Below are 26,080 nucleotides of genomic sequence, written 5' to 3'. Positions count from 1 at the left end.
GAATGATTGTTATCTGAGATTTTACTGTGAATTTTAATAAGCATCTTATATGTGGAACACTTACCTTGACAAGTTTGTAGACATATGGTTATTATGGTTTAAATATAGAGATACCTCTATGGAAGTATAGATACCTTTGTGTCACCCTATCTCCTTTCTGGTCAAATCCCAAACCTCATTTTGCTTTTCATTTTTGTTAGCCCTCAAAATGATCTTTTCTTTTACTTAGGTCAGCTCACATGAACCTATCAATTCCTTGACTAGGTACAATCTTTGAATATCCTCATAAATGTGTAACCTGCAAAAAACATGAAAGTTTTAGCTTCCAGAAAAATGTAATTAACAGAGGAGTATAGGGGAGATATTGAGAAGAGGGTCAAAGATTAGAACCTCCCAGTTGCTTGAGGCCTAAGCAGAATACTTTAGTGATTCCAGAGATTTAGATATGTGAGTTTAGTTGAAAGCAGGGGCTAGGGAAACGTTTCTTTAAGTCATTTACTGCACCCACACTTAATATCTTCAGATTGTATATTCCAGATTGTTAACAGTGTTAAAGTTGTGTAAAGTTGCTTTTATTCACACCAGATAAAATTGAAAAAGAGCAGTAGTCTATATGAAAAAAATAATTGTTATCATACTAATGGCTCTTTGGAAATGCTGGGGATGGGCTGATTGTGATGGAAGGTAGAGGCCAAAGAAGAAATTTAAGAGGAAAGAAGGCAGGTACTGACAAGCAGCAAAGGCAAGCTGCTAAACACTCCCTAATTCTCTTCAGTTGTATTCACACCATGCCTGGTGACTGTCCCTGAAGATGCATTTTTTTCCCCACTTCTCCTTGACACAGCATTCAGACACACACTTTCCCTGTAATTCAGATATCCTCAGTCACTTCATGAATAATTCCACAGGAAGGCTTGCCGCACAGAGAATTCCAGGTACTTCTATAGAAGCATTTTTATCTCCAGCAGTCCCCTAACCTTTGTATTTTAAGTGATTGTTTTTAGACATGATTTTGTCCAAGGAAGAGTTTCTTTATTGTTTTCAATTTCTTGAAACATCTTTATGAAATTGGAAATTTCACTGAATGTAGTAATCTTCCAGTGAGAAAACTCTCAAATATTTTTTATGCTGTCTCCATAATAAGTGACTATGATAATAAATTATGTATTCAAAAGAGAAACATACAAATTAAACTCCGAATTTTATAGACTCCACAAATGTCTATCAACTGGTAAGCTGAATTTTATTTAACTTGCCTTTTTCCTTTATACACTTTGTTCTAAAATAAGGAGATGTTGGAGAATTCGTAAATTTGTGATTTTGTTTTGAGAAATTAATAGTTGTTTATATGGAATGATATTCAGGCTACTATTAAGCTATAATTTAATTAATTGGAATAATAAATAAACAGCTTTCCTTCTTTTCAGGTGATGGTGTTTGTACATGCTCGAAATGCCACTGTAAGAACAGCTATGTCTCTAATAGAAAGAGCAAAAAATTGTGGCCATATTCCCTTCTTTTCTCCTACCCAAGGACATGACTATGTACTTGCAGAAAAACAGGTAAGAAACAAAGAGGACAAGAACTAAAGCAGGTAACATGCCACATATCCCAGGTATTTTATATGTGAAAGATCCACAGTCTCAAATTCCAAGAAGTTAATTTTACAGATTTATGATGTTATAATCTTGACTTTTTTCTTGACTTAATGATCTTTTATTAAAAGGTTTCACTGTATGACATAACACTTATCATTCCTTTCTATATGGTTATAATTGTTTAGTCCTGCTCTTTAAAATATAGTTAAAATATAAAATGCAGTTAAATTTCATATCCTATGTTAACATCTAGTGGGTTTATTATTGTACTTCTAAAGAATTAATACTTTTTAAAAATTTCTCAGTTTTGATTTCTAAGGTTAATATTGATAGACATAACCTAAATAAGTAAGGCTTTTTTTTTTTTTTTAAGCAATATAAAGGAATTCTGAGCCAAAAAGTTTGTAAACAGCTGCCTTGTTATTCAGTGTATGTATGCTCAAAGGACAAAAAGGTCTTGGGATCACCTGCATCCTTGTTAAAAAGGGAGACCTTTAGGCCCCAACCCAGACTCACCAAATCAGAATCTACATTTTAACTAGATCCTCAGGGGATTTTGTACACATTACAGTTTAAGAAGCACTCCTCCTGGTAATTTGAGTATTGGTAGTATCTTAAGATTTATATCAGATTTTATTTTATTTAACTATATCAGGTAATTATTTAGATCAAGATCAAGACATCTTCAGGCCAAAGGTGTCTACCTGTTTTATAATTAAAGTTTTATCAGAACATAAACATACCAATTTATTTATTGTCTGACTTTTTTTGCACTACCGGAGAAGAATAGAGTTGTTGTGATAGCTACTATAAATTACTTTCTTTGCAGAAAAAGTATGCTGAGTCCTGCTTTAAAGCTGTGAAAATAAATTATGAAATAAAAAAAAAATCTGTTGGCATAAAATGATAACTTTAAATTTTTCATATATATATAAAATGTAAGATTTAACTGATTGGTCACCGAACAGCTGCTAGCTGCCAGACATTGTGCTATGCCCTTTTATATTTATTATCCAAGTAAAATATATTTAATTGCAACTGTACTATAAATTTCACCATTTTATATTGATATTTTAAATTCTATGTTAAACTGGTATCAGTTGTTTTGAACATCAGACTCTCTTTCAATTTAGAAATGGAAAATTTATTTATTTTCTATATTTTTTTACTTTTGTTACATAACATTTATTGTACAGATTATACAGCTTTGTGTCCTTCCAATTATTTATTAATCATGAATTTATGAGAGTCTTTGAAAAGTCAAGTTGGTATTCATAAGTCTTGTTTCATTTCTTTGGAAATATGAAACAACTCTATGCTGTTTAAAAACCAAACCTTGAGAGCCACCTTGTGGATTTCTGGTTTCTTTATCCATCTCAATTTGGAGAACTATTGCTAATTTAAATAATGCAGGTTTATTATTTAATTGTAGTTATTGTAATGCTTAACATTTATTAAGTGGTCACTAGTGTCGGGCATTGTTTTTATTACTGTATATAACTCATTCAATCCTTATAACCTATGATATTGCTGGTATTATCCCTTGATATGGTATATGTGTAAATCAAATATAGTATGAAATACTCTAGAGCATATTACAGTAATTTATATGGAGACATTTTCAAATGATGTTTATTTAAGGCAGTGTTACCAAGCACAAATTCACAGATCACTGTGCTGGAAGAAAAATAACAGAGAAATGGAATGTTTTGATACAATTGGGTAGGTTTGAAAATCCCTAGTCATTTTTATCATAGCTTTTTTATATTTTTATTATACTTGATTTTTATCCTGATCCAACTATTATTGGACTTTTTTTTTCCAAGAAGAATGAATTGCACACACATTTATTAAGAACATTATCCTATTCACCATTATATTCCCAGACTTTCACAGAGTATTTGTCTGATAGTAGGTATCCCAGAATTACTTTTTTTCTTAGCTTTTATTCTTCCAAGACTGACATTATAATAGATGTTTCACTTTAATTTTCTCATCTGACCTGCACCATTGTGCTGTCCTTTAAGATTCTTATTCCCATTTTACAGATAAGGAAATGAAAACTGAGAAAGTAATTTTCACAGAGAATCTTATATTAAATAGTGAAGCCATGGTTTGAGATAGTCTGACTCCAAAGTCCACCATTTTCACTATACTGTGTCCTATTTGTTCAAAGCAAACAGATCACATCCAATCTGGGACATTCTGAAGACCTTAGGGCATGGAGTCTTTTTTTTTTTTTTTAAATAAAATAGAAGAACATTTCCATTTCTTCAACCTAACTATATCCCTCACTTCTCCTAAAGAGAGATTTTAAAGAGTGAAACCCTCCACAGTACATATTGTACCAAAAGATAAGGTCATCTTTCTCAATATTTTCTCAAAGCTCTAGAATTTAAGAGTATTTGTCTAGTGCTAGTGGTACCTTCCTTCATATTTCTTGAAGTGCCTTTGAACTTAAATGGTGTTAACAGTCTAGCAATTTCAAGGGAGCTATTATCATCATGGTGGGAGACATTTCCCATGTTTTTGAAAAATGGGAAATTAAGAACCCAAAACATTAAAATTTAATTAGAAGGTAAATTTAATTAAAATTTAAATAGAAAACCAGCATACACAGAAATTTAGCCTCATGCCTCCTGTTATATGACTTAATGCCTACCATGCCACAGTGATGCTTTACCCCAAGTGTTTAATGTAATCACCTCAATTCCTGACTTACTAAGATATTTAAAAGCACTTCTTTACAGTTTCATTTAATACAATATATTTTTTATTTGTATAAATAACAAACTCCATTAAGAAAATCCTCCTTTTCTGTGTATGTGTTTGTGTGTATGCACATGTGCATGTAATAAGGCTGTTTCTATGCCTTAGCTACAACTGAAATGATTCTTTTCTCTCTGTAAGTAATAGTTATACCTCAGGACTTCTCATATAATTTTCACCTTTAATATCAAAGTCACCCCCAGGGGAAAAACTACCTATATTTCCAGATTTGTCCACTGAAACAAGAATGTAGGGAAAGAAAAGGAAAGTCTCCCAAGAGTAGTTTAACCTTCAGAAAAGGAGCTTGGGGATCTCCCAGGACACAGGAATGTCTCAGGACATACAAATGATGCCCAAACCAACAGAACACATTCACAAAAAGGTCTGGTTGTGATTTTACCTCTAGAAGGTTTATGGCCTTGAACATCTAAGCATTTCTGAAATGTACTTTCTCTTCTATCAAATGGAATAATAATGGAGTAAATAATACCTAGTCTAGTTATTTACTGTGAGAAACAGAATGATGTATGAAATTATTTTGGAAACTGAACAATGATAAGACTTTACCTATCATAGAAATTTATTTTTAGAAAATATATATATACTAATAACTAAATTTCAAAATGGCAAAAGCATAATAGTGACCACTTACTACTTTTATACTCTCCCCCACAAAGATTGTGTCTTAAGAAACCACTGTTTTCTATAAAATAGAACATACCTCAAGGAATAGCAGCAGTGTATGTTTATAAAAGTAAGTATATAATTAAAGATGCATATGTTTTCATTATTAAGCCATTGTTTTCCACTGTGATTTTAATTTTAAGTTAAATGAATCCTTCAGTTAGAATTTTCAGATTCTGTTTTACTTGAGATCTCAGTCAAATCAATTTTTTCCGTTAGGGATAAATTTTTAACAGGCTTTAACTATTCTCATACTGGATTGAGTATTCCCACCCATCCCTTTACCATATATTTCTGATTTATGGCCCTGATGTGAGTTCAATATTTTTACATATATCAGTGATGTTAAGAGTTTGTCTTTTAGGTAGAATTTCTGTCACGTAATAAGCCTTGTGTCTGTAGTCATTGAAAATATCTGTTGAACAGTTATAGCAATAGGAAGAATTCAATAGTAATATGTTCCCTCAAGCTGCTTTAAAGTATAATTTTCTGACTTTTTATTATGTAGATCTATCAATCATTTCCTTGTTTTTATAAGTTCAGCTTTAGCCTTTGCCTAAATCAATGGCAACTGGAATCAAAGCCAATTTGATTTAGTTATTGATGCTTACTATTACAACTTGCTTTATTTTTGCTTGAGCAGCTTCGGTGTCAATATGGCCAAGTAGAATAAGAATCATCTCTTCCTAGAATAGATGGTATCTGTTAACTAAAGATAGCATAACAGACTATTAGTAGCAGAAATGGTTAATAGCCCTCTTTCTCTTACTTTTTTTTTACTTTAAATATATACAAAATGTCATCTTCACAGAGTTCATTCTTTCCCTGCCATATCTTATCAACCTCTTTTCCTCTTGGAGGCTAATATAATAATTTTTTTGTCAGTTACCACCACATAGGATGTCAAAAGTTTATAGTATTATTTAAATAAAATGAAACAAAATGGAAAAAAAAAATACAACTGTTTGCTTAATTGCATTTTTGGAAGTATGACTTTTCCATTTTCAAAGGGAGGTAACCTCATATAAAATATAAACTTTTGATCTAAGCAAACCTGTGTTTTAATGTTGATTCACATACTCTGTCTTTTTAACATCTTCAAGCCACATTTCATCACGTACAAAGTGGCAATGGTACCTATATTTTAAGAATTTTGTGGCCTGGTGCGGTGGCTCATACCTGTAATCCCAGTACTTTGGGAGACTGAGGTGGGCAGATCACCTGAGGTCAGGAGTTTGAGATCAACTTGGCAACATAGCGAAACCCCGTCTCTACTAAAAATACAAAAAAAGCCACTCATGGTGGCAGGCATCTGTAGTCCCAACTACTTGGGAAGGCTGAGGCAGGAGAATCGCCTGAACCTGGGAGGCAGAGGTTGCAGTGAGCCAAGATCACGCCACTGCGACTCCAACCTGGGTGACAGAGGGAGACTCTGTCTCAAAAAAAAAAAAGAAAAATTCTGTAATAAATAAGGTAACATATACCTTGCCTAACACATGGTGGAAATTCTGTAAATGTTTACCCATACGCTTTGAAGAGGAAGAAGACAACAGTTTTAAACAATAATAGATGTGACAAAAATTAAATTTAATGCTTTGGAACAATAAAAAATAATGTTGAATTGTAAAAAGCAATAAGGTTGATAGAAATATTAGGAACAGCAACAACAAACTAGTTAATATCTACGTCTTTACATGTACACTTGTTTAATAACTTAAAACATGAAGTTTCTAGGGAGAAAATAAGCAAAAAGAAGAAATAAAGTGGGTAAACAAACTTTTGATGAAAAACAATTCTTAAAAAATTATGTAACATATATTCATCAATATATTATCAAAATCTAAACATAATAGTACCCAATTCTGAAGGTGATTTGAGGAGATTTTTTGTGGTATTGATCAATACTTTAAAAAAATTTTTGGTAATAGATTTTAAAAGCCAAGCCAAGATTCTTATTCCAGACCTTTTAACTTTGAAATTCTAAACCTGGGAATTTTTCAAAGGAAAGATTAAAAGAAAAAGTTAATATACACCGAGATTAAACAGTTCAGATGAAATGTAAAAGAGAAACAGATTAATTCAAGCCAGTAATTTTACATTTCAATAGGCAGCAACAGGGAAACGACATTCCAAAGAGAGAAGAAAGAGAACACGGGCAAAGGGAAACTCTGGGTTTATTTGGAGAATAAGAATGTTCTCTATTCACCAGAATGTAAGGTGCATGGAGGGCTAGACATGGTCAGACAATGGAAGACTTCAAATTCTATGCGTAGACTTTTAGACTTTATAAGCAGTGAGAAGCTATTGAAGATTGTTGAAAAGTCAAATTGTGTGACCAAAATTCACGTAATGAAAAGTAGGATTCAGTTTCTTCCAAGCAAGGGACATTTTTATGGCAAATGTGTTCATTTCAATGTGGTCTAATATATGGTCTAACATTATTCACTTTGAATAAGTGAGACTCTTTTTAAAGAACATAGTAAATAGCATTGAAATTTTATCCTTGTTTCTTATTACTTTTAAGGAAATTTTGATTGTAGCAATTTTCATTTCTGTGCTTTAAGATGCATTTTAGAAGCATAGAATAAATTTCTTACAATAAATTAATACATCTTGTTAAGGAATCATGCTGTTTTGAAAAAGTATGTTAATTAGAATGTTGTTTTTCACTCATTTGAAAATACTTGAGTAGCGGAAGCACTCTAAAGACATCAGATTAATAAATAAAGTTATAAATTCCTAGGGATAGAGAGATGTGTAATGATAAAATTTAAAATCAAACACATTTCATATTGTGATTTCATTTTTTAAATTTTTCTCTTTACAGATGACCAAATGAATTAAAATAATGCAATTTTAGATAAGATTTATCTTTTTCTATTTAGGGTCCTCTCTCTGGAATGCCAACTTATTTCTATTAATAATCAGGACAGCCTATATGGGAACCAGGATCATCTTTCAAGGAATATGACATGAAACAGAGCAAATGGCACTTTCTTTCTCGCAAGTTAAAATACATAATTAACACAGAATAACATATAGAAATTAGTTATTGGGATTAGGCTAGTCTGGGTGATTGTGACTTGTTGATATACACATGAGCCTTAAACTGTTTTTCGTTGTGGTCACTCAGCAAATATTTACTCAGTGTAAGCTGGTTACCAGTCACTTAGATTGGGTATCAATATAAATAAAGTGCTGTCAACCTGTTTATATTGGATTGAAGTAGACACATGTATCACTTATGATTTAGTAAAAGGAAACAGAAACCATTCTAGGTACATTTTAAATAGAAAAGAATTTGTATAAGAAATTAGGTACTTACTGGAAATTTGGTAAAATCAGAGGAGTAGAAGTTCAGGGCTACTACTACAACTCTTGAATTTAACCAGTTACATGATGGTGATTAGCAGTTAAAAAGCCACAGCTATTACTACAGATGCCTTCCAACATTCATGAACACACTAGAAAACCAAATTTTGAATGTTTAGTTCATCCGTTAAAACTTTCAACCTTTCTGTCTCCAAAATCTTGCTTGCCAGAAAAATACAGCAGTAGATAGTTATCTCTTCATTTCCGTCATTCAGATCTTGCCTGAATGCTTTTAATTAGCACAATGGGCTTTATCATCTAGTACCCTTACTACATGAGATCTGGGAAATTATATTCCGGTCCAGGCAATACAGTAAGGCTCCTAGAAGGAGGTAAGAGCAGATATTATATGTAGACTAATATTTGCTTTGAGTGAAAGTGGAAATACTTTTAGGGAGGAAAAAGTAGTCATCCCTTTACGCTTATGGAGCTTATATTCTGGAAGGACAGAAAGATTAAACAACTAATTAAATACTTGATTTTAATTACATTTGAAATAAATAATAAAGAGGGATAAAGTCCTAAGAAAAAATTGAGTTGGAGAATCTGATCTAGACCCATGGTGTTAGAGGATGGTGTTGACCAACAAAGTGACATTTAAGCTGATCTGAAGGCTACGAGTTGACAAAGCAAAAGAGGACAGACAAGTATTCAAAAAAAAAGGCTGACATAAAAAAAAAATGCACATTGAAGCAAATAAGAAAAACAAGTCAAAATGACTGAAATGTAAAGAGTGATAGGGAGTGGCAGATGGCAACTATGTGGCATGAGTCTAATCTAGGCAAGGACCAGATATAATACCCTCAATTGCTTGCTACCATTTTTTAAAAAATCATGTTATTTAATCATGTATTTGTGTTAGTTCAGAAGTAAATGTTGGGAAGTAGTTACATTTTAACTTTGTTTTTAAAAGCATTTACATTGTGTTTTTTCTCTCATGAGTAGGAAAATGTGATGTAAAGGCATGGAAGGAAATTCTGCATGCTTTCACTGGGGAAAAGGAATATAATGCCTTACTTGTGTTGATGGATTATCTTGGCAGTTGCCCATTCCATTTGAATTTTACTGACTATAAAGCCCTGTGTGGAAAGTTCACTTGTGAAAACTGGAAAGATAAAGTCAGAGGAAACCAAACTTAGACCGTTCTGAAACTACATACCTTACTTCTTTTACCTTTTCACAGCTGGTATTCTTTTGTGCTGAATTTCCATGTGTAGAAACACTTTATCCAGTGAGCGTAGTATTGGATCTCAAATGGCTTCTGTGGAGAATCCAAATTGTCTGTTCACAGAATGTGAACAAGATAAAGTATATCTCTGTGGTTATTCAGACAACAGCAAAACCTGGACTCCATGTAGTGCTAGCTTTGGAGAACCAAGTAGAAAAAGCAGTGATTTTTCTGATGCCTTAGAAAGCAGCAGGCATCTTATAGTAAACAAGTTTAGCTCCATAACTTATGGTCTTAACCATCTCTTCTCCCTTCATTTCTCCAAACAAAACTTCTTTTAAAAAGCTTCTTATATTTCTTTTGAAGAAAGACTTGTACAACCACCATTGTTTGCCTGTGTGCATGGGTATATGTTTTAATACAAAAAAATTGCATCATGTTGTATATACCTTTTTGTCTTTTTCTTTTTCATTTAGTAATGTATCAAGGAGGTCTTTCCAAATCAACTCAGAAAGATGGGTTTCATTCTTTTAGCAACTGTATAATATGCCACAATGCGGATGTTACAATAATTCATTTACTGAATCCTCTATTGAGGGATACTTTTGTTGTTTCCAGTTACCTTTTATTGTTAACAATGCTGCAGTACACATTTTTACTCCTACTCTTGCAATGATATATATTAGAAAAATTCCTAGCACTGAAATTTATCTATCATGTAATACATGCATTTAAAACTTTGATGAGTGGCCCCAAATTGCCTCATGGAGATATTGTTCCAATTTATACTTCCTCCAGCAGTTGTTACAGGTGGCCCTCCATGTCCATGGCTTCCATGAATTCAGCCAACTGTGGATTAAAATAATTTGGGGAAAAAAAAGATGGTTGTATCTGTACTGAACATGCACAGATGACTTTTTCTTGTCATTATTCCCTAAGCAATACAGTATAACTACTTATATAACACTTAAATTGTATTAGGTATTATGAGTAATCTAGAGATGATTTAAAGTATACAGGAAGACCGTGTAAATTATATGCAAATATCATACCATTTTATATAAGGGACTTAAGCATCCATGGTTTGTGGTGTCTACAGGGGAAGAGACGGTGTTCCTGGAATCAGTCCCCTACGGATACCATGGGAAGACTGTACTTTACCCCACATAACTTTGCCAGCACTGGGTAGTATTAACGTTTTTAAGTTTATAACAGATTAACAGGCAAAAAATGGTACTTCATTATTATTTTGGTTGGCATTTCTTTAATTATGAGTGAGACGGAGCATTTTTTACATTGCCTATTTGTATTTCCTACTCTTTAAATTGTTCATAATCTTAGCCCATTATGTACTAAACTACATGTTTAGTACATACATGTTACATAAACTTTTTCTATTTAACCCTTGATGTTTATTTTTGTTTGTTTATGATTATTTTTTACCATGTAGAAATTCTGAAAATTTATTTATGGTCTCTGGGTTTTCTGTCTTGCATATAAAAGCTATACACCTACTTCATCTGTGATTTCTTCAAGCCTTATATTTTATTTTTATTATTAAATACTTGATGTTTCTGGAACTTATTCCAGATAGTGGTGGGCCCATCATCTTTTCCTAAATACTGTTTTTTCTGTTGATTAAAAAATTTAATATACAATATTCTCATATTTACTTGAGTCATTTCTAAAATTTCTCTTCTGTGTCATTGATCTTATTGTTTCTTCTTTTTTATCAAACTGTTTTACTTATTTTGTTTTCGTAGAATTCTCCATAACTGGTTGGATTAAACATCCTGATTATTCTTCAATTGTAGAATTTCTCCTGGATAAATTTTCAGTCTTACTTTTCAGGATGAATTTTAGTATTCCCTCCGGGAAATCATGTCATATTTTAGTTGAGTTAGTGCATTGATTTTACACATTTAGTTAATGAGAAATGGTATTTTTGCCAAATCAAGTTTTCCCATCTCAAAATTAAATATATTATTTCTTGAATGTTCAACAATATTATAAAACTTTATATAGATCCTTCCTCTTATTATTTCTGTTTTTGCTCTTATAAATGTGATTTTTTCACTTATTTTATGAGTTATTATCTGTATATATAGTGTATATATGTCTTTTTATAAAACGTGTATAAAATATATTTTTATAATATTAAAGATTAATATTTTATATTAAAATTAAAGAAAAAATATATTTCCATTTTAAAAATATATATAATATAAAAAATATTTTACATTATATTAAGGAAAAGAAAAATGTTTTCATAAAAGAAATACTTTTATAAAATATTAAATTTTTGAGACTATCATCTTTCCAAATTCGTTTGTTATTTTATTTAGTATATTTTAGTCAGTACCCAGTTTTCTAAATAAACATTTACTTTATCTACAACAAATAATTACTTTATACTTTTTCAGTATTTATATTCTTTATTATTTTCTCATGTCTAGCATTGTCTGGAACATCAATAGGCTGATACCAAATAACCTTGCCTACTCCCTAATTTTAATTAGTATACTCTGAATGTTCACTATTAAGCATAGTTTGAGATGTATATCATCATCTGTAATCATCAGGACTGAATGTAGCCTTTTGTCAAAATTCAATGTCTGCACACCATCATGCGTATTAAATATTTAATGTTTAATATAAATATTAAATTTATAAAATTTAATATTTAATAAAAATATTAATATTATTTAATAATTTTTTGAATTATTAAATATGTTAATATATTAAGTGCAATGCCCTTGCATTCTGGGGTTGAAGAATACTTAGTTGTGGCGTTTTGTTTTAATGTATTGATAAATTCTATTTTCTAAAGTTCTTTACTATTTAGATTAATATTTATAAGAGAGATATTGTTATTGTATTCACTTTTCTTATTTGTCAGGTTTTAATATCAGCGCCATTATAGTCGCCTGTAGAATCAGTCTAAGTGTTCTGTTTCTGTCCTCTAGAGTCTCTTAATAGCATTAGAATTAATTCATCTTTAAAAATTTGAAAGCCCAGCTATTAAATTTAACTCTTAAATTTTCTTTCATTATTTTTATCATTACATATAAAGTTTTCTGTCACTTCTAGGATAAATATTAGTAACAATATTTTCCTAGAAAATCATCCATTCCAAACAGTTTAAGTGAAATGCACTGAATTTTACAAAGTGCTCTTTTCTGATTCTTTTCTGATTCTTTTAAGTTGTAGTATTATTTCTTTTATATTCGTTTAAATTGTGGTATTTTCATTTTTCTGACATTGGGTCTTGTGCTTGTGCTGTTGTACTTGTGTACAGCTATACAGATTATTTTACTTAAAGACCAGATAGTAAACATTTTAAGCTTGTAGACATATGATCTCTCCCACAACTATTCATTCAGCCCTCCTGTTGTAGCTCAAGCAGCCTTAGACAATCTATAGCAAATTGATATGGCTGTTTTCCAATAAGTTTTATTTACAAAAGCAGGCAGTTGACACATAGTTTTCCAGCTCCTTCTCTAGTCAGTAATGACCACTGTCTATTTTTGTTTTTTTTCTTTTAAAGTAAGAGTGTTAATTTTTTTCTCAGTTTCACAATCTTTAAATCATTGGTTCTATTTTAACTTTATTAGGGCTTTCCTTTTTATTACCTTAGGTTTGTTTTATTTTTGTTTTTGTAGATTCTTGAGTTAGATGCTTAATTCACTTACTACGTATTCTTCTTTAGTTACGTAAGAATTTCAGGTATGATGTTTTCTCATAGTACAACTTTACTCTGTCCTATTATGATATGTAGTGTTTTCATTAATTTTTAGACTTTTGCAGTTTTAATTTCTCCTTTGTTTTTCAAGAAAGCCAAGATATACAGACACACACACACACATATACAGAGCATTGCCTCTGTATGTGTCTTATTTATTATTATGATTATTATTTTATTTTTGAGACAGAGTTTTTGCTTTTGTTGTCCAAGCTGGAGTGCAATGGCGAATCTGGGCTCACTGCAACCTCCACCTCCCAGGTTCAAGCGATTCTCCTGCCTCAGCCTCTCAAGTTGCTGGTACTACAGGCACACACCACCATGCTCGGCTAATTTTTGTATTTTTAGTATAGACTAAGTTTTGTGTTTTTAGTATTTCACCATGTTTGCCAGGCTAGTCTCAAACTCCTGACCTCAGGTGATCCACCCACCTCAGCCTCCCAAAGTGCTGGGATTACAGGCGTGAGCCCCTGCTCCCCGCCTTTGTTATTTTATTCACATGTTTTACACCTGATCGTGTCATCTCATCTCACTCTGAATGTTCTTATAGTGTTACCTAACTGGTCTCCCTTATTTCTCTCCTCAGAAATCTTCAGTGGCTTCCCATTTATTTAGAAGAGAAGCCCAAGTCTTTATAATGGATCACTTCAAACTCATGCATGAAACATAATTTACTTCTGACCTTCTTAGTACCTAGTTTAAGGCACATCATTAGCTCTCCTCATCCTGTTTACCTTATCATATATTCAGTGCACCAAGATAAGGATTAGCTTGAAACAATTCTAACTCCTTTTCTTTTATGTCATGTTCATCCTCCTTTCTAGACAGTCATCCAGTCTTGGTTACTTTCCAGCCAATTTTCACCTTGACTTTGTTTGGTTATTTCTGTTTCCCCTGCCTCCATCTTCCCCTGCAGATTGCTGTAGTGGCTGATACCTGCTCTAGTCTTAGCACAACTGTGAAGTTACCTCTCTAAAGAACAAATCTGACACTGCTTAAAAACTTAGATTGACTCCTTTTCCACCTATGTTTGAGACAATGTAAAGCCTGACCCCAATCCTTTTTTCTAGCTTAATTTTCTTAATTTTTATCCCACACCCTCTGAACAGAATGCCCTCCAAACACACTGTGTGTGTTTAAGCATTCCCTCTTTAACCATTCCCAGCTTAGGTATTTATATATCCTGCTGCCTACCTTTCACCATTTAGCAGGCTATTCCTTGTCCTTCAAGACCCACATTTCACATTTTCTGTAAAGACTTCTTTGATCAAACTATCAAATCACTGATTCATTCATTCAAGGAACGTGTAGTATCAGTATGAAGAAGGCACCCTGCCATATGTTAGCAATACAAATGTAAATAAGACATACTTTTGTTATAAATGACAATATCATAAATGTCATAAATAACAAAGTTTCATCTTGGTCCATGTACCTCTATCATAAACACATTATATTTAATAGAAATCATTTGTATATGAGTCTGTCCTTACCAGTCTGCAAATTATCCAAAGCTCAGATTTTGTCTTAAATTTCTTTGAATTCCTAGGATCTAATATATTATAAATATGTGTTTCTTATTTAATTGACCTCTCTGATTCTTTACAGTGCTTTGTGCTTTTTTTTTTTTTTTTTTTTTTTTTTTTTTTTTTTTTTTTTTTTTTTTTTTGGTCTGTTAGTGACTATCATGTTTCGTAAATTTGTTAGGAGGTACTCTTCTTAGGAATGTAAATAATTTAGTGCAATAACAAATACAAGATTGCTTAGCACTAAATAGTCTCATGAGGTAAAATTGTACAGCTGTATTACAAACAGGTGGAGAAAAACATCACTGCAAATATTCTTCTGTAAAAAACTTCATTCCTTATACTTCTGTGTGCAGTAGAATAACTTGAGGAGCTGATTATATATGCACATCCAAAAACATGAAAGATGTTTAACATCATTAACTGTTGGCCGGGCGCGGTGGCTCAAGCCTGTAATCCCAGCACTTTGGGAGGCCGAGACGGGCGGATCACGAGGTCAGGAGATCGAGACCATCCTGCCTAACACGGTGAAACCCCGTCTCTACTAAAAAATACAAAAAACTAGCCAGGTGAGGTGGTGGGCGCCTGTAGTCCCAGCTACTCGGAAGGCTGAGGCAGGAGAATGGTGTAAACCCGGGAGACGGAGCTTGCAGTGAGCTGAGATCTGGCCACTGCACTCCAGCCTGGGTGACAGAGTGAGACTCCGTCTCAAAATAAATAAATAAATAAAAATTAAAAAAAAAATCATTAACTGTTAAGCAAACTTACGTTAAAACCATGGTAAGATGCCACCACACACCTATTACAATGGCTAAAATAAAAAATAATAATTATGTAATATATGAGAAGCTGGCAAGTACGGGAAGCAACTGGAACTGTCATACAATGCTGATGCAAATGCAAAATGTTAAAATTCTCCATAAATGCTTTGGCATTTTTTATAAAACTAAACATACATTTACCATATGACCTAAAAGTTTCATTCCTGGTATTTACTTTGGAGGAATGAAATCATATCCACATATACAAAAAGCGTACATAAATGTTTATAAAGGTTATGGTTATAATTATGAAAACTGGAAACAACCCTCATGTCGTTCAGTGAGAGGTCCGATTAACAGACTGTAATGTGCCCATCTGTAGCACCGTGGAATACTACTCAGCAATAAAAAGGAATGAGCTATTGATATATGCAACAACTTAGATGAATCTCAAAGTCATTAATCTGGGTGACAGAAACCAATTTCAAAAGTTTATATGCTTTCTGACTCAATTTATATAATGGTCTCGGAGAGAGAAAACTATACTGTTGGAGTTCAGATTAGTGGTAGTAGTTGGGAAAAGTTTAACTGTAAAGAAATCACATGAGGGGATTTTTTTAGGGTGGAGAAACTCTTCTTGATTATGATGATAGTTATGCATATCTAACACAAACGTGTTAAAATTCTTAGATGTGTACACTAAAAGTGGAAAATAGTTTTGCTTTATGATGATTTTTAAAATCAGATTTTAAAATCAGATGAGGAACATCCCTGGGCCTCATTTCCAGGGATTCCAGTTCATTTTTTTTTCTTTTGTTTTCTTTTCTTTTTTTTTTTTTTTTTTTTTTTTTTGAGACTGTCACCCAGGCTGGAGTTCAGTGGCGCGGCAGCCTCCGCCTCCTGGGTTCAAGTGATTCTCCTGCCTTAGCCTCCTGAGTAGCTAGGACTACAGGCACACGCCACCACACCCGGCTATTTTTTTTTTTTTTTTTTCCAGTAGAGATGGAGTTTCACTGTGTTAGCCAGGATGGTCTTGATCTCCTGACCTCGTGCTCTGCCCACCTCACCCTCCCAAAGTGCTGGGATTACAGGCGTGAGCCACTGTGCCCGGCCAGATTCCAGTTCATTTTTCTTGTGAGCTAAGGCAGACCACATATGGAAAATTCAGATTCAAAGATAGTTAAGAATAAAAAACCCAGACTTATTTTAAGACTGTTGTCACTTCAAGTCTGTAATAAACCATTAAAAATAAAACAATGCACATGGTATGCAAGAATAGAAGTAGAAGTGACTCCTACCTCCTCCTAGTTCCTCACAGAGACCAGAGAGATATACCCAGTTGGTGGCCACTGGTGCTGGTTGAATGTGAAACCCATGTGATCATGTGGGAGGTACTATGTCACTACTCCAAGATCCACCTGCTACTTTATAAGAAACATCTCTATCACAGATACATACTTCCCTTGTTTAACTTCTTACTGTGTCATTGGTGTCACAGCAGGCCTAGCCATGTCTTACCTCAGGTGGGGTTTGACTAAGGAATCTATATTTATAAGAAGGACAGCAGAACATTTCAATGCAGGGAGTCCACAGATAGCAGACTTCACCTAAAACCAAACAGCAATCCAGCAATATGATTTGTACAGAATATCACCTCCAACCAATAGTTTTAGTTTCTTCTGTTGGCTTTCAATGTCCACTCTTAAATATTAGAGAAGAAATGAAGTAAGTGAAATGTTTCTCCTCTCCCTACCTTTAGCCTCTGAAGGAGCTCTTAGCAAATACACCACAATTAGACTTTTTTCCATGTTCATAAGAGCTGCTTTAAGATTACAGTGACAGTATCACTTATCTGAAAAGATGAAAGCTGAGACAATGAGATCCAATTGTAATTAATTGTAAAGTATATGTATAAAATAATTTCTAACAGGCTGACTGCACTACACAAGAATAAAATAATAATACACCCCCTTGAAATTTTAAGAAGCTCTCCTGTTTTATGTTTATATATGTATTTTGTTTTGGACCCTAAAGAGGCTCAAAATGTGTAAGTTGTTATTTACTTGGCTGGCCACTAGATGGTGTGGTTTATTAATGCATTACTTTTGATTTTATAATTAAGGCAGATTTCATGGAATGCTATTTTCTTAGATAATTTTATTAAATATTATTAACTTAGAAGTTTAAAATTTTAAGTGACCTGAGAGATAATCAGTATGGCAAAGTCTAGACTGGAACCCCAGTCCCCTAAAATCTTACTCCCTGCCATTGTCCAGCCCTTAAGTAAAAAGTGTGGGGAAAAAACTGTTCAAAAAGAAGCTCTTGAATTGATCATGAGATTTTGAGACCAATAGCAAACAAACACATGATGTGATAGCCAAACAGAAGCTTTAACTATGTAAACATTTCTTTAAATGTTAGTTTTTCATAAAAATTCTGTCTATTGTATAGTGAATCTTCAGTGAGTCTTTTACGACCTTCTGCTACAGCAGTTGCACAGGTGGCATATAAGTATACTAAATCTCACCTCTGGACTCCCAGTAAGCCACAGAACAGAAGTAATGTTGTTACAGTAGTCCCCCCTTATCCATGGGGCATATTTCCAAGATATGAAACCACAGATACTAGTGAACTAACTTGATTGCTGTCAATTAAGATACATTTCTGTTCATGTCTTCCACCCACAAATTTAATGCCTTTTTCCTCTTAAGTAAGTATGTATCAAACATTGTAGCTGTAACTTTTGCAATTTGAAACATTAATAACACGAATTTCTTTTTTCTTCTTTGCAATTTCACGAATAGAAGATTTGTTGCTCTTACCATCAATTTTAGCAATCAGCATACAATTTTGTTTTTCTTAAGTTGAAAACTTTCACCTTTTCACTTAAAGGAAACACTTTATGGCTTCTCTCTGGCAAATTTAAATTGCCAACATCACTGATGTTACACTTCAGGGCCATTATTAAGTAAAATAAGGGTGACTTGCAAACGCTGTGATACTTAAACAGTCAATCTGATAACCAAACCTACTACCAAGTGACTAATGGGTGAGGAGTGTCTACAGCTTATATATGCTGAACAAAGTGATGATTCATTTTCTGGGCTGGATGGAATAGGACAGTGTGAGATTTCATCAGGCTACTCAGAAGAGCATGCAACTTAAAATATGATTTATTTATTTCTGGAATATTCTATTTAATATTTTTGGACCACAGTTGATCTCAGGTAATGGAAACCACAGAAAGCAAAACTACAGATAAGGAAGGACTACTGTATACTCAATGCACATGTGTAGTTGAGGAGCTAAAACAGATGGTCAACTTGCTGTCAGAGATCACCAAGAACACAACTCTAGGTGAACAAAGCTGGGTTTATTGACTCACTGCAATGAGGAACATCACAGGGGAAGCATCATGGGGATCTCAATAAGAAAGGAGAAGGCCTCAAAGGCAGTGGGTCTGGAATAAAAGTGTAAAGGCTCTGAAGTAGATATGGACTTGTCAGAAAATATACTCAGAAAAGCCAGCCATTGTGGCTGAGGTGGATGAGGTAAGGAAATGAGATTGATTTTTGTAGGGCCTTGCACTGTAATGACTCTGACCTTTACTCTTAAGGAGTTAAGAAGCTGCTGAGATTTGGCTTTATTTTGAATAGCATATTTTTGAAGGCTAAGAAACATGTAATACTGACTGATTGCAAAAAGGGACTTCTGGATGAAAGAGACACTTGCTTTTCACTTCTTTTCTTTTGAATTTTGTGACATATTTTGGTATTACCTATTTTTTAAGATAAGTAACATTATTTTTTATTATTTTATATAAAACATTGTATACTAAGACTTAGTAATACCTTAAGATGCTTAAAAATAATTTTCTGATTTCTTTGATAAAACTCATACAACAGGAATGCTAAATAACAGTTGCTTTTAAATGCTAAATAATACTCTTATGCTTTCTTGGTGTCTAGGTACAAAGGTCGAGAAATAAGCAAGTACGAGAATTATTCCCAGATGGTTTTAGTATTCATCATGCAGGAATGCTTCGGCAGGACAGAAATTTAGTTGAAAACTTGTTTTCTAATGGGCATATCAAAGTCCTAGTGTGTACAGCTACATTAGCCTGGGGTGTCAATCTTCCCGCCCATGCTGTTATTATTAAGGTAAGAGCTTACCTTCCTTGATATATGGATTTGTGTGTGTCTTAAAGCAAGCTTCTTAGTTGATTTATTTAGAAAAATATTGTGATTTATCTGTTTCCTTGACTTTGAATGTTATTTCTAAAAGGTCAGAATTATTTTCTCCATTAAGAATCTAGTTTATATTGTGAAAGTTTAACTCTATCACAGATGATGAAAGGATTAGTTAAAGTACACTTTTGAGATCTTGCCATATTTGCCTAATTTCAGTATTCAGTTCATCAGGATTATATTTGTGTGTGTTTATGTAAATTTTTGTTAACTTTTCCTCATCTAGGGAACACAAATATATGCTGCAAAAAGAGGCTCCTTTGTTGACCTTGGAATTTTAGATGTCATGCAGATATTTGGTCGAGCTGGACGACCACAATTTGACAAATTTGGGGAAGGAATCATTATAACAACGCATGATAAACTCAGTCATTACCTCACTTTGCTCACCCAACGAAACCCAATTGAGAGTCAGTTTCTGGAAAGCCTTGCAGATAACCTAAATGCAGAGGTAAGATCTAATGAGTAAAAGTTTGGAATAGAATCATCAGCCTTAAGAATGACCAAGAAAATATGTAACAAACCCGCACATTGTGCACATGTACCCTAGAACTTAAAGTATAATAAAAAAATAAAAATAAAAATAAAAGAATGACCAAGAAAGATAAAGGTTGAGTTGGTTGCTATTTTGTAGTGTTTAGGATTACAGCCTATGCCATATAGTTATAAAATAAAACAGGCTGAATGGCATTATTGTTGATTAATTCAGAGGATTATAGAATGATAACTGATAAAAAATCTATTGCTAAAAGACCATATTTTGAAACTATGAGGCTTTGCTAGAGACCAGAAATCTAACAAAGACTGTAGAAAATATGGAAACAAATAGCAATAATAACTAATATTTGGCACTTTTACAAAGTTTTACATGAAATTTTTACTAAAAGTTTAATAAAATTTATAAAACTCTTTTAACTCTATTAGGTCAGTTGATTAACTTTGTTATACACAGTGTGATTGAGCTACATTGTGATAATTTGTTTCGTGTGTGTGTGTCTGTGTGTGTATGTCTGCGTGTGACTTTTATGTTACGATTTACATAGCAGACCCTGGAAGCGTAGGTAACATCTTAACTGGTAAAGAAAATAAATGTTCTTAAAATTTAGAGTATATGTATAGAACATTCAAATCAGGTTTGACTGTTTTTGTGACATTTTAAATTATAATTTGGTATTCAACACTTTGCTAATTCAGTATTCTTTCATACCTTTAAAGTTGACTCAAACAATAATTGAAAGTAGGGAGGATGTAAATATTAAGTAAATGACTACTTTGAAATATTTATAATCAAATATTACTTATTATGTACAAAGTCCTATATTAGGTACTTCCTAAAGAGCTTATAGAAATTTAATCTAACATTCCAATCATATTATTTGTAAGTCTTTTTAGAGAATGAAAAACACACTTACTAGTTCGTTTTCTCTGTTAAGAAGTGTATATTCCAAAAGGGGAGAAAAAGACATGAAAACACAGTGCAATAATGTTGGAAAGATAGTTCTGTAGAAGGATTCAGCAGAAGGAGAAAATAGGTTTGTCCCAGGCTATCAGGAAAGTTTTGGTTCATGAATGTGGTAAAATTTGATCCAGTGAGAGTATCTTTATTTTATGAGAAAATTAGGACTTTCAGGTGAAGTGAGTAGAGTAACAGCTTGTCTAGTGCAGAAGATCTGTGTTGGAGATAATCCACAGCCAGAATTGGGATGCTCATTCAAAGAATGGATAAGTTTTAGAAGATAATGGTTAGAGAAAATAGCATGAATGGCCTCATTTTCTATTAGCAAAATTACAATAACATTTTTAAAAACTGAGAAATAAAATTTGAATCCAAAGGAAATATTATTATAGCTCAATTTCAATCCTACTGGCTACTATAATTGTGTGGCTTAAATAATTGGGTCTTGGATTAGCAGTGTCTAATGTGTGGAACAAAGTCTCTTAATGTAAAATGATAGTAGCAGTGAACTGAGGACCTGCTGTATACCAGAGATTCTGCTCAGTGCCTCACGTACATTCTCTTACTCTCTCAATACTGCTGCTATGGAGATATTATCCTCAGAGTGATATGTAATTGACCCAAGGTCACTACATTATAACTTTTGAAACTAGTATTCAAACTCAGATCTATTTAACTCTAAACCTAGACTTTTCATTATGGCTTAGATTTCTTGTACATAAAATTTAAGTTGAAGGTGAATACATTTGCTTATATTAATATATAGCCTTTGCCCTCTTCTAAGGCCTATATGAAAAACATTTTCCAAAATGGTAGCCATAATTTTTCCGACTTGCAGTAAAAGGCTTGGTTCTTTTATACACATCATGAGATGCATGTCAACGAAGACTATATCTCAAATGTAGAGGCCTTAAATCCAACGACAAGGTGTTTGAAAGTAACATTCTACAGAATTGGGATGAACTCTGTATAAAAAATGTATGTAGTATGTAAGGTGAAAGAAAGATTAACATAGTTTTGAAGAACAGACTTGAATACTAAAGTTAGATATGAAGTGATATCTTACAATGCATGTCAAGGAAGACTATATCTCAGTAAACTTATGTCCTTAATAGCTTTTTGTAATTGGTAAAATAAACACAAGTTGGCAATGTTATACGGAAGACACAAAGTCAGTAAAATACTGCTTTTTTTCTTCAAGGAACTATTTTTCTTAGGGACTGTAAAATAACATCATTGAAACTATTTGATCAAGGCCTGAGAAATTAAAAATAAATTAGGGTCCAAATATTTATAAAGTACTTACGAAATGTGTGGTTTTCAGAAATGTCAGCTAACTATACGCATAATTCCATTTAGTGATATAAATGGTATTTAAATGACAAAACATATATCTTGACATTTTTTACCAATATAGTGAAGTGTAGCCATTGTTGAACTAACTTGCTCATATTCTAATCTATTGGAATAGTTCCCTGTTAAAGTAAATTTTCCTGTTAAGGAAACAAACTCTTAAATTATTGTTGAATATTAAATTAAATTTGACTATCTGTGGAAATCAAGTGTGAAAATGGTTTATAAAATGAATATGTGCTCTGTTCTTTAGGTAATGAATTTTTAAGTCTTTAGATTCCCCAAATCATTGCAAGACTCTACGGTTGCACTAATCAACGTTAGAGTCGTGCTAGATTAAGAATGTTGCCTCCATTAATATCTTTTATGTCATGAGTATCAATTCTGACTATTACTTTAGGAGAACTGGAGAAATTATTATATTGTTATAATTTTAATGCAAACATGTTATGAGGCACATTTGCTTATCGATGCATAATGAGACTGACTAAATCTAATGCTGAAAGGTCATAAGTCCCATCCATATATAAAGTCACTGAACTTTACACTGAGAGAAATACTGAGGTTGATTAAAATTTATTCATCAGACATTACTGAGTACATACTCTGTGCCAGCTCCCTATAGTCTGTTCTTCAAACTATGTTAATCTTTCTTTCACCTTAAATACTACATACATTTTTTTATACAGAGTTCATCCCATCTCTGTAGAATGTTACGTAAACACCTTGTCCTTGGATTTAAGGCATCTACAGTCTGAACGACCTTCCTAATTCTGGCTACAGTTACTCTCCAACACAGATCTTCTGCCCTAGACAAGCTGTTGTTACTCTATTCACTTGTAAATAAAGATACTCTCACTGGCTTGTTTTGGAAATTTAAGAAATGCCTGTGCCAAGGTAGTTTATGGTAAATGATAGAGTCACTTACCATTTTCTGATAGTCTGTTGATATTCAGCCCTGTTCATACTTATTGCCAGCACTGAAATTTTAGATAAATAATGAAGAGTAGCATAGTTTTTATATGTATTTACTAGCTTATATATATACACACACACACACACGCATGCATATTCACGATGATTATAGTATTTGCTTAAGTTTTTATATGATTTCAACCATGTTTTTAAATTATATATTCAAATGAACAATTGAGATTACCTTAAATACTAAAGTTGGATATGAACTGATATGGAATCTTATTTCTAAATTACCAAATTTGTGTATGGATTTTATTTTTCTCTTTTACTTAACAGAACATAAAACTATCACACTGTATACTAATGCCACTTTCAGAAATGTCATGTTAGATGTTTTTCTTTAAAAGCATTTTGAATAGGTATTATGTGCTAGGCACAATAGATGGTGGGTTCATATAAGTCATGGTGGTTAGTTACATATGTCTCACCTCCATATGACCCTGGAACTTCTTGAGGCCAGGGAGCATACTCTATTTGTTACCATATCCATTGTGCTTTACTTAGCACAGGCTTGTTACTGACTTACTGTATGATTTTGAGATGAGTGAATAAATTTCAAAGACGTACTATGGAAAAATTCCTGTTTTATAAAAGTTTCCTGTGCTAAGTAGCCACTAGGTGACAGCAAATATTTACAAATACATTTTTATTTTTTGTCACTAGGTGGCATTCAAATATTACTCTCAAAATAAGGTATAGCATCATACCTTTACCTTCCTTTTTCTGAGTAGTCTTGTCCTTTTTAGTGAACATTTACAAGATTTGCTTTAGTTGATCCTATCTTTGCTACATACTTTTTCCTTTCCTTTAATCATATCACTGGTAGCAATAGGTAGTTTTTAAATGTTAATTCACTGTCTGATTTTGAAAATAATAGCAAGCTTATTTTATCTCTTATAAATTTTTCTACTCATAGGAGTTGTGGATGTTACTTTAAAATAATATTCTAAGGTTCTAAGGGCATGTTGGTCATTATTTTAAAGTAACATCATAAAGTCATGACAGGAATATAGGTCATATGTCTATGGTTTAATACAATTTGGTCTGTCAAATAATGAATTTACAAAGGAGAGAAACTCTCAGATTTTTAGCCATATCACCAAACTAGTTTTATTTACCTAAGTAGATTAGAAAATGTTTAACTGTTTTAGTTGTAAATCTTCATGAATTGTTACACAACTCCCACACTGGCTCAATTTTAGTTCTTGCTACTCTTACTTTGGTGGAAAACCTTACAGTTTACACTAAATATATATATTTACCTACATTATGGATGGCTTGGCCATTTGTAATATAAATTTAAAAGTTAGTAGACAGAATTCTCGCTTATTATATTTCAACTTTTGGTCATTTCTCTGTTTTAGTAACAAATATATCATAATATCATAATGAAAATTATACATTACTAAATCTCATCTTCAACTAACTAAAGACAGTTAACCATCCACATATTTATTTCATGAAATCAGTTATACAGAATTATAATAAAAAATTATAATGTAGGAATTAAACATGAAGGTTTTACTTTCTTTTATTTTGGGACTAAATCAAGAGGGTTTGTTTTTCCTTTTTTTCTCCTAAAATTACTAATTTAGGTCAGGAACATCTCTTCTCCTTTAATTAAAGTATTAAGAGGTTAAAAACAATTTCAGCCAAGAATTCAGGAAAAAAAATACAACTGTGAAGTTTTACAGCGTGGGTAAATTTTTAAAGTAAAATAAGTACCTTAAGTAAAAATAAAATTATGACCTATAGATCCATTGTCTAAGGAAATATATTTCTAAGAAACTTTTCATTGAAATTCTTTGTTAGTATCTTCTTCTAATAATTCTTTTTTCTTTGTTATACAGCTCTTATATGCTATTGTTGTGTTTTTAAATTATTAAACTTTGATTTCATTTAATTAATATATCACAAAGCTACATTAAATGCTATATTAAAAATAATATTTTCTTTCAAGAGATAATCTGAAGAGTTATCCACTGTTTATTATGGTTCAAATGCATGAATATTTTTTCCATAGGTTAAGTTTACTGATAAATAAAAACTACTCCCTGTTCTTGTACATCAGTTTGTTAAAGTGTATGTATTATTAATATGTATAAATCACAACAAAATCTGCTTTGTTTCGTGCAAAACAAGTGAACTTTTTATTGTATTCATATTACATCTCTTTACTTACAGTCCTGCAGATGCATATCTTTAGAGGTAAAAGCTGAGGATATCCCCTCTGTGGTTTTTGTGATGACAGTATACAGAATTAGGATAAAAATGAACAGAATTAACAATGTTTTGTTGTTTTTATTCTGATGCACTTAACACTTACATTTTTCAGCAGTGTAGTCACATAAAATGAAACTAAAATAAATTGTATACTGAATAAAAAAAAAATAACAAAAATGTCCTTAATGCTATGTAGAATTAAA

The 26,080-nt window shown here is 32.4% G+C and overlaps 1 protein-coding gene across 2 annotated transcripts in view; it reads left to right on the top strand.

Moving 5' to 3' along the window:
- ASCC3 (activating signal cointegrator 1 complex subunit 3) overlaps window positions 1–26,080 on the top strand; it is a 367,582-nt gene that overhangs the window by 192,745 nt on the left and 148,757 nt on the right. For both annotated transcript variants that reach the window (XM_008007491.3, XM_008007490.3), the window contains exons 14-16: window positions 1,428–1,562; window positions 19,589–19,780; window positions 20,094–20,318. In XM_008007491.3, coding sequence (XP_008005682.3) covers window positions 1,428–1,562; window positions 19,589–19,780; window positions 20,094–20,318 — 552 coding nt within the window. The remainder of the gene's footprint in view (window positions 1–1,427; window positions 1,563–19,588; window positions 19,781–20,093; window positions 20,319–26,080) is intronic.

Source organism: Chlorocebus sabaeus, chromosome 13, assembly GCF_047675955.1.
Source record: "Chlorocebus sabaeus isolate Y175 chromosome 13, mChlSab1.0.hap1, whole genome shotgun sequence".
NCBI lineage: Eukaryota > Metazoa > Chordata > Mammalia > Primates > Cercopithecidae > Chlorocebus > Chlorocebus sabaeus.
This window is presented reverse-complemented; position numbering and strand designations above follow the sequence as displayed.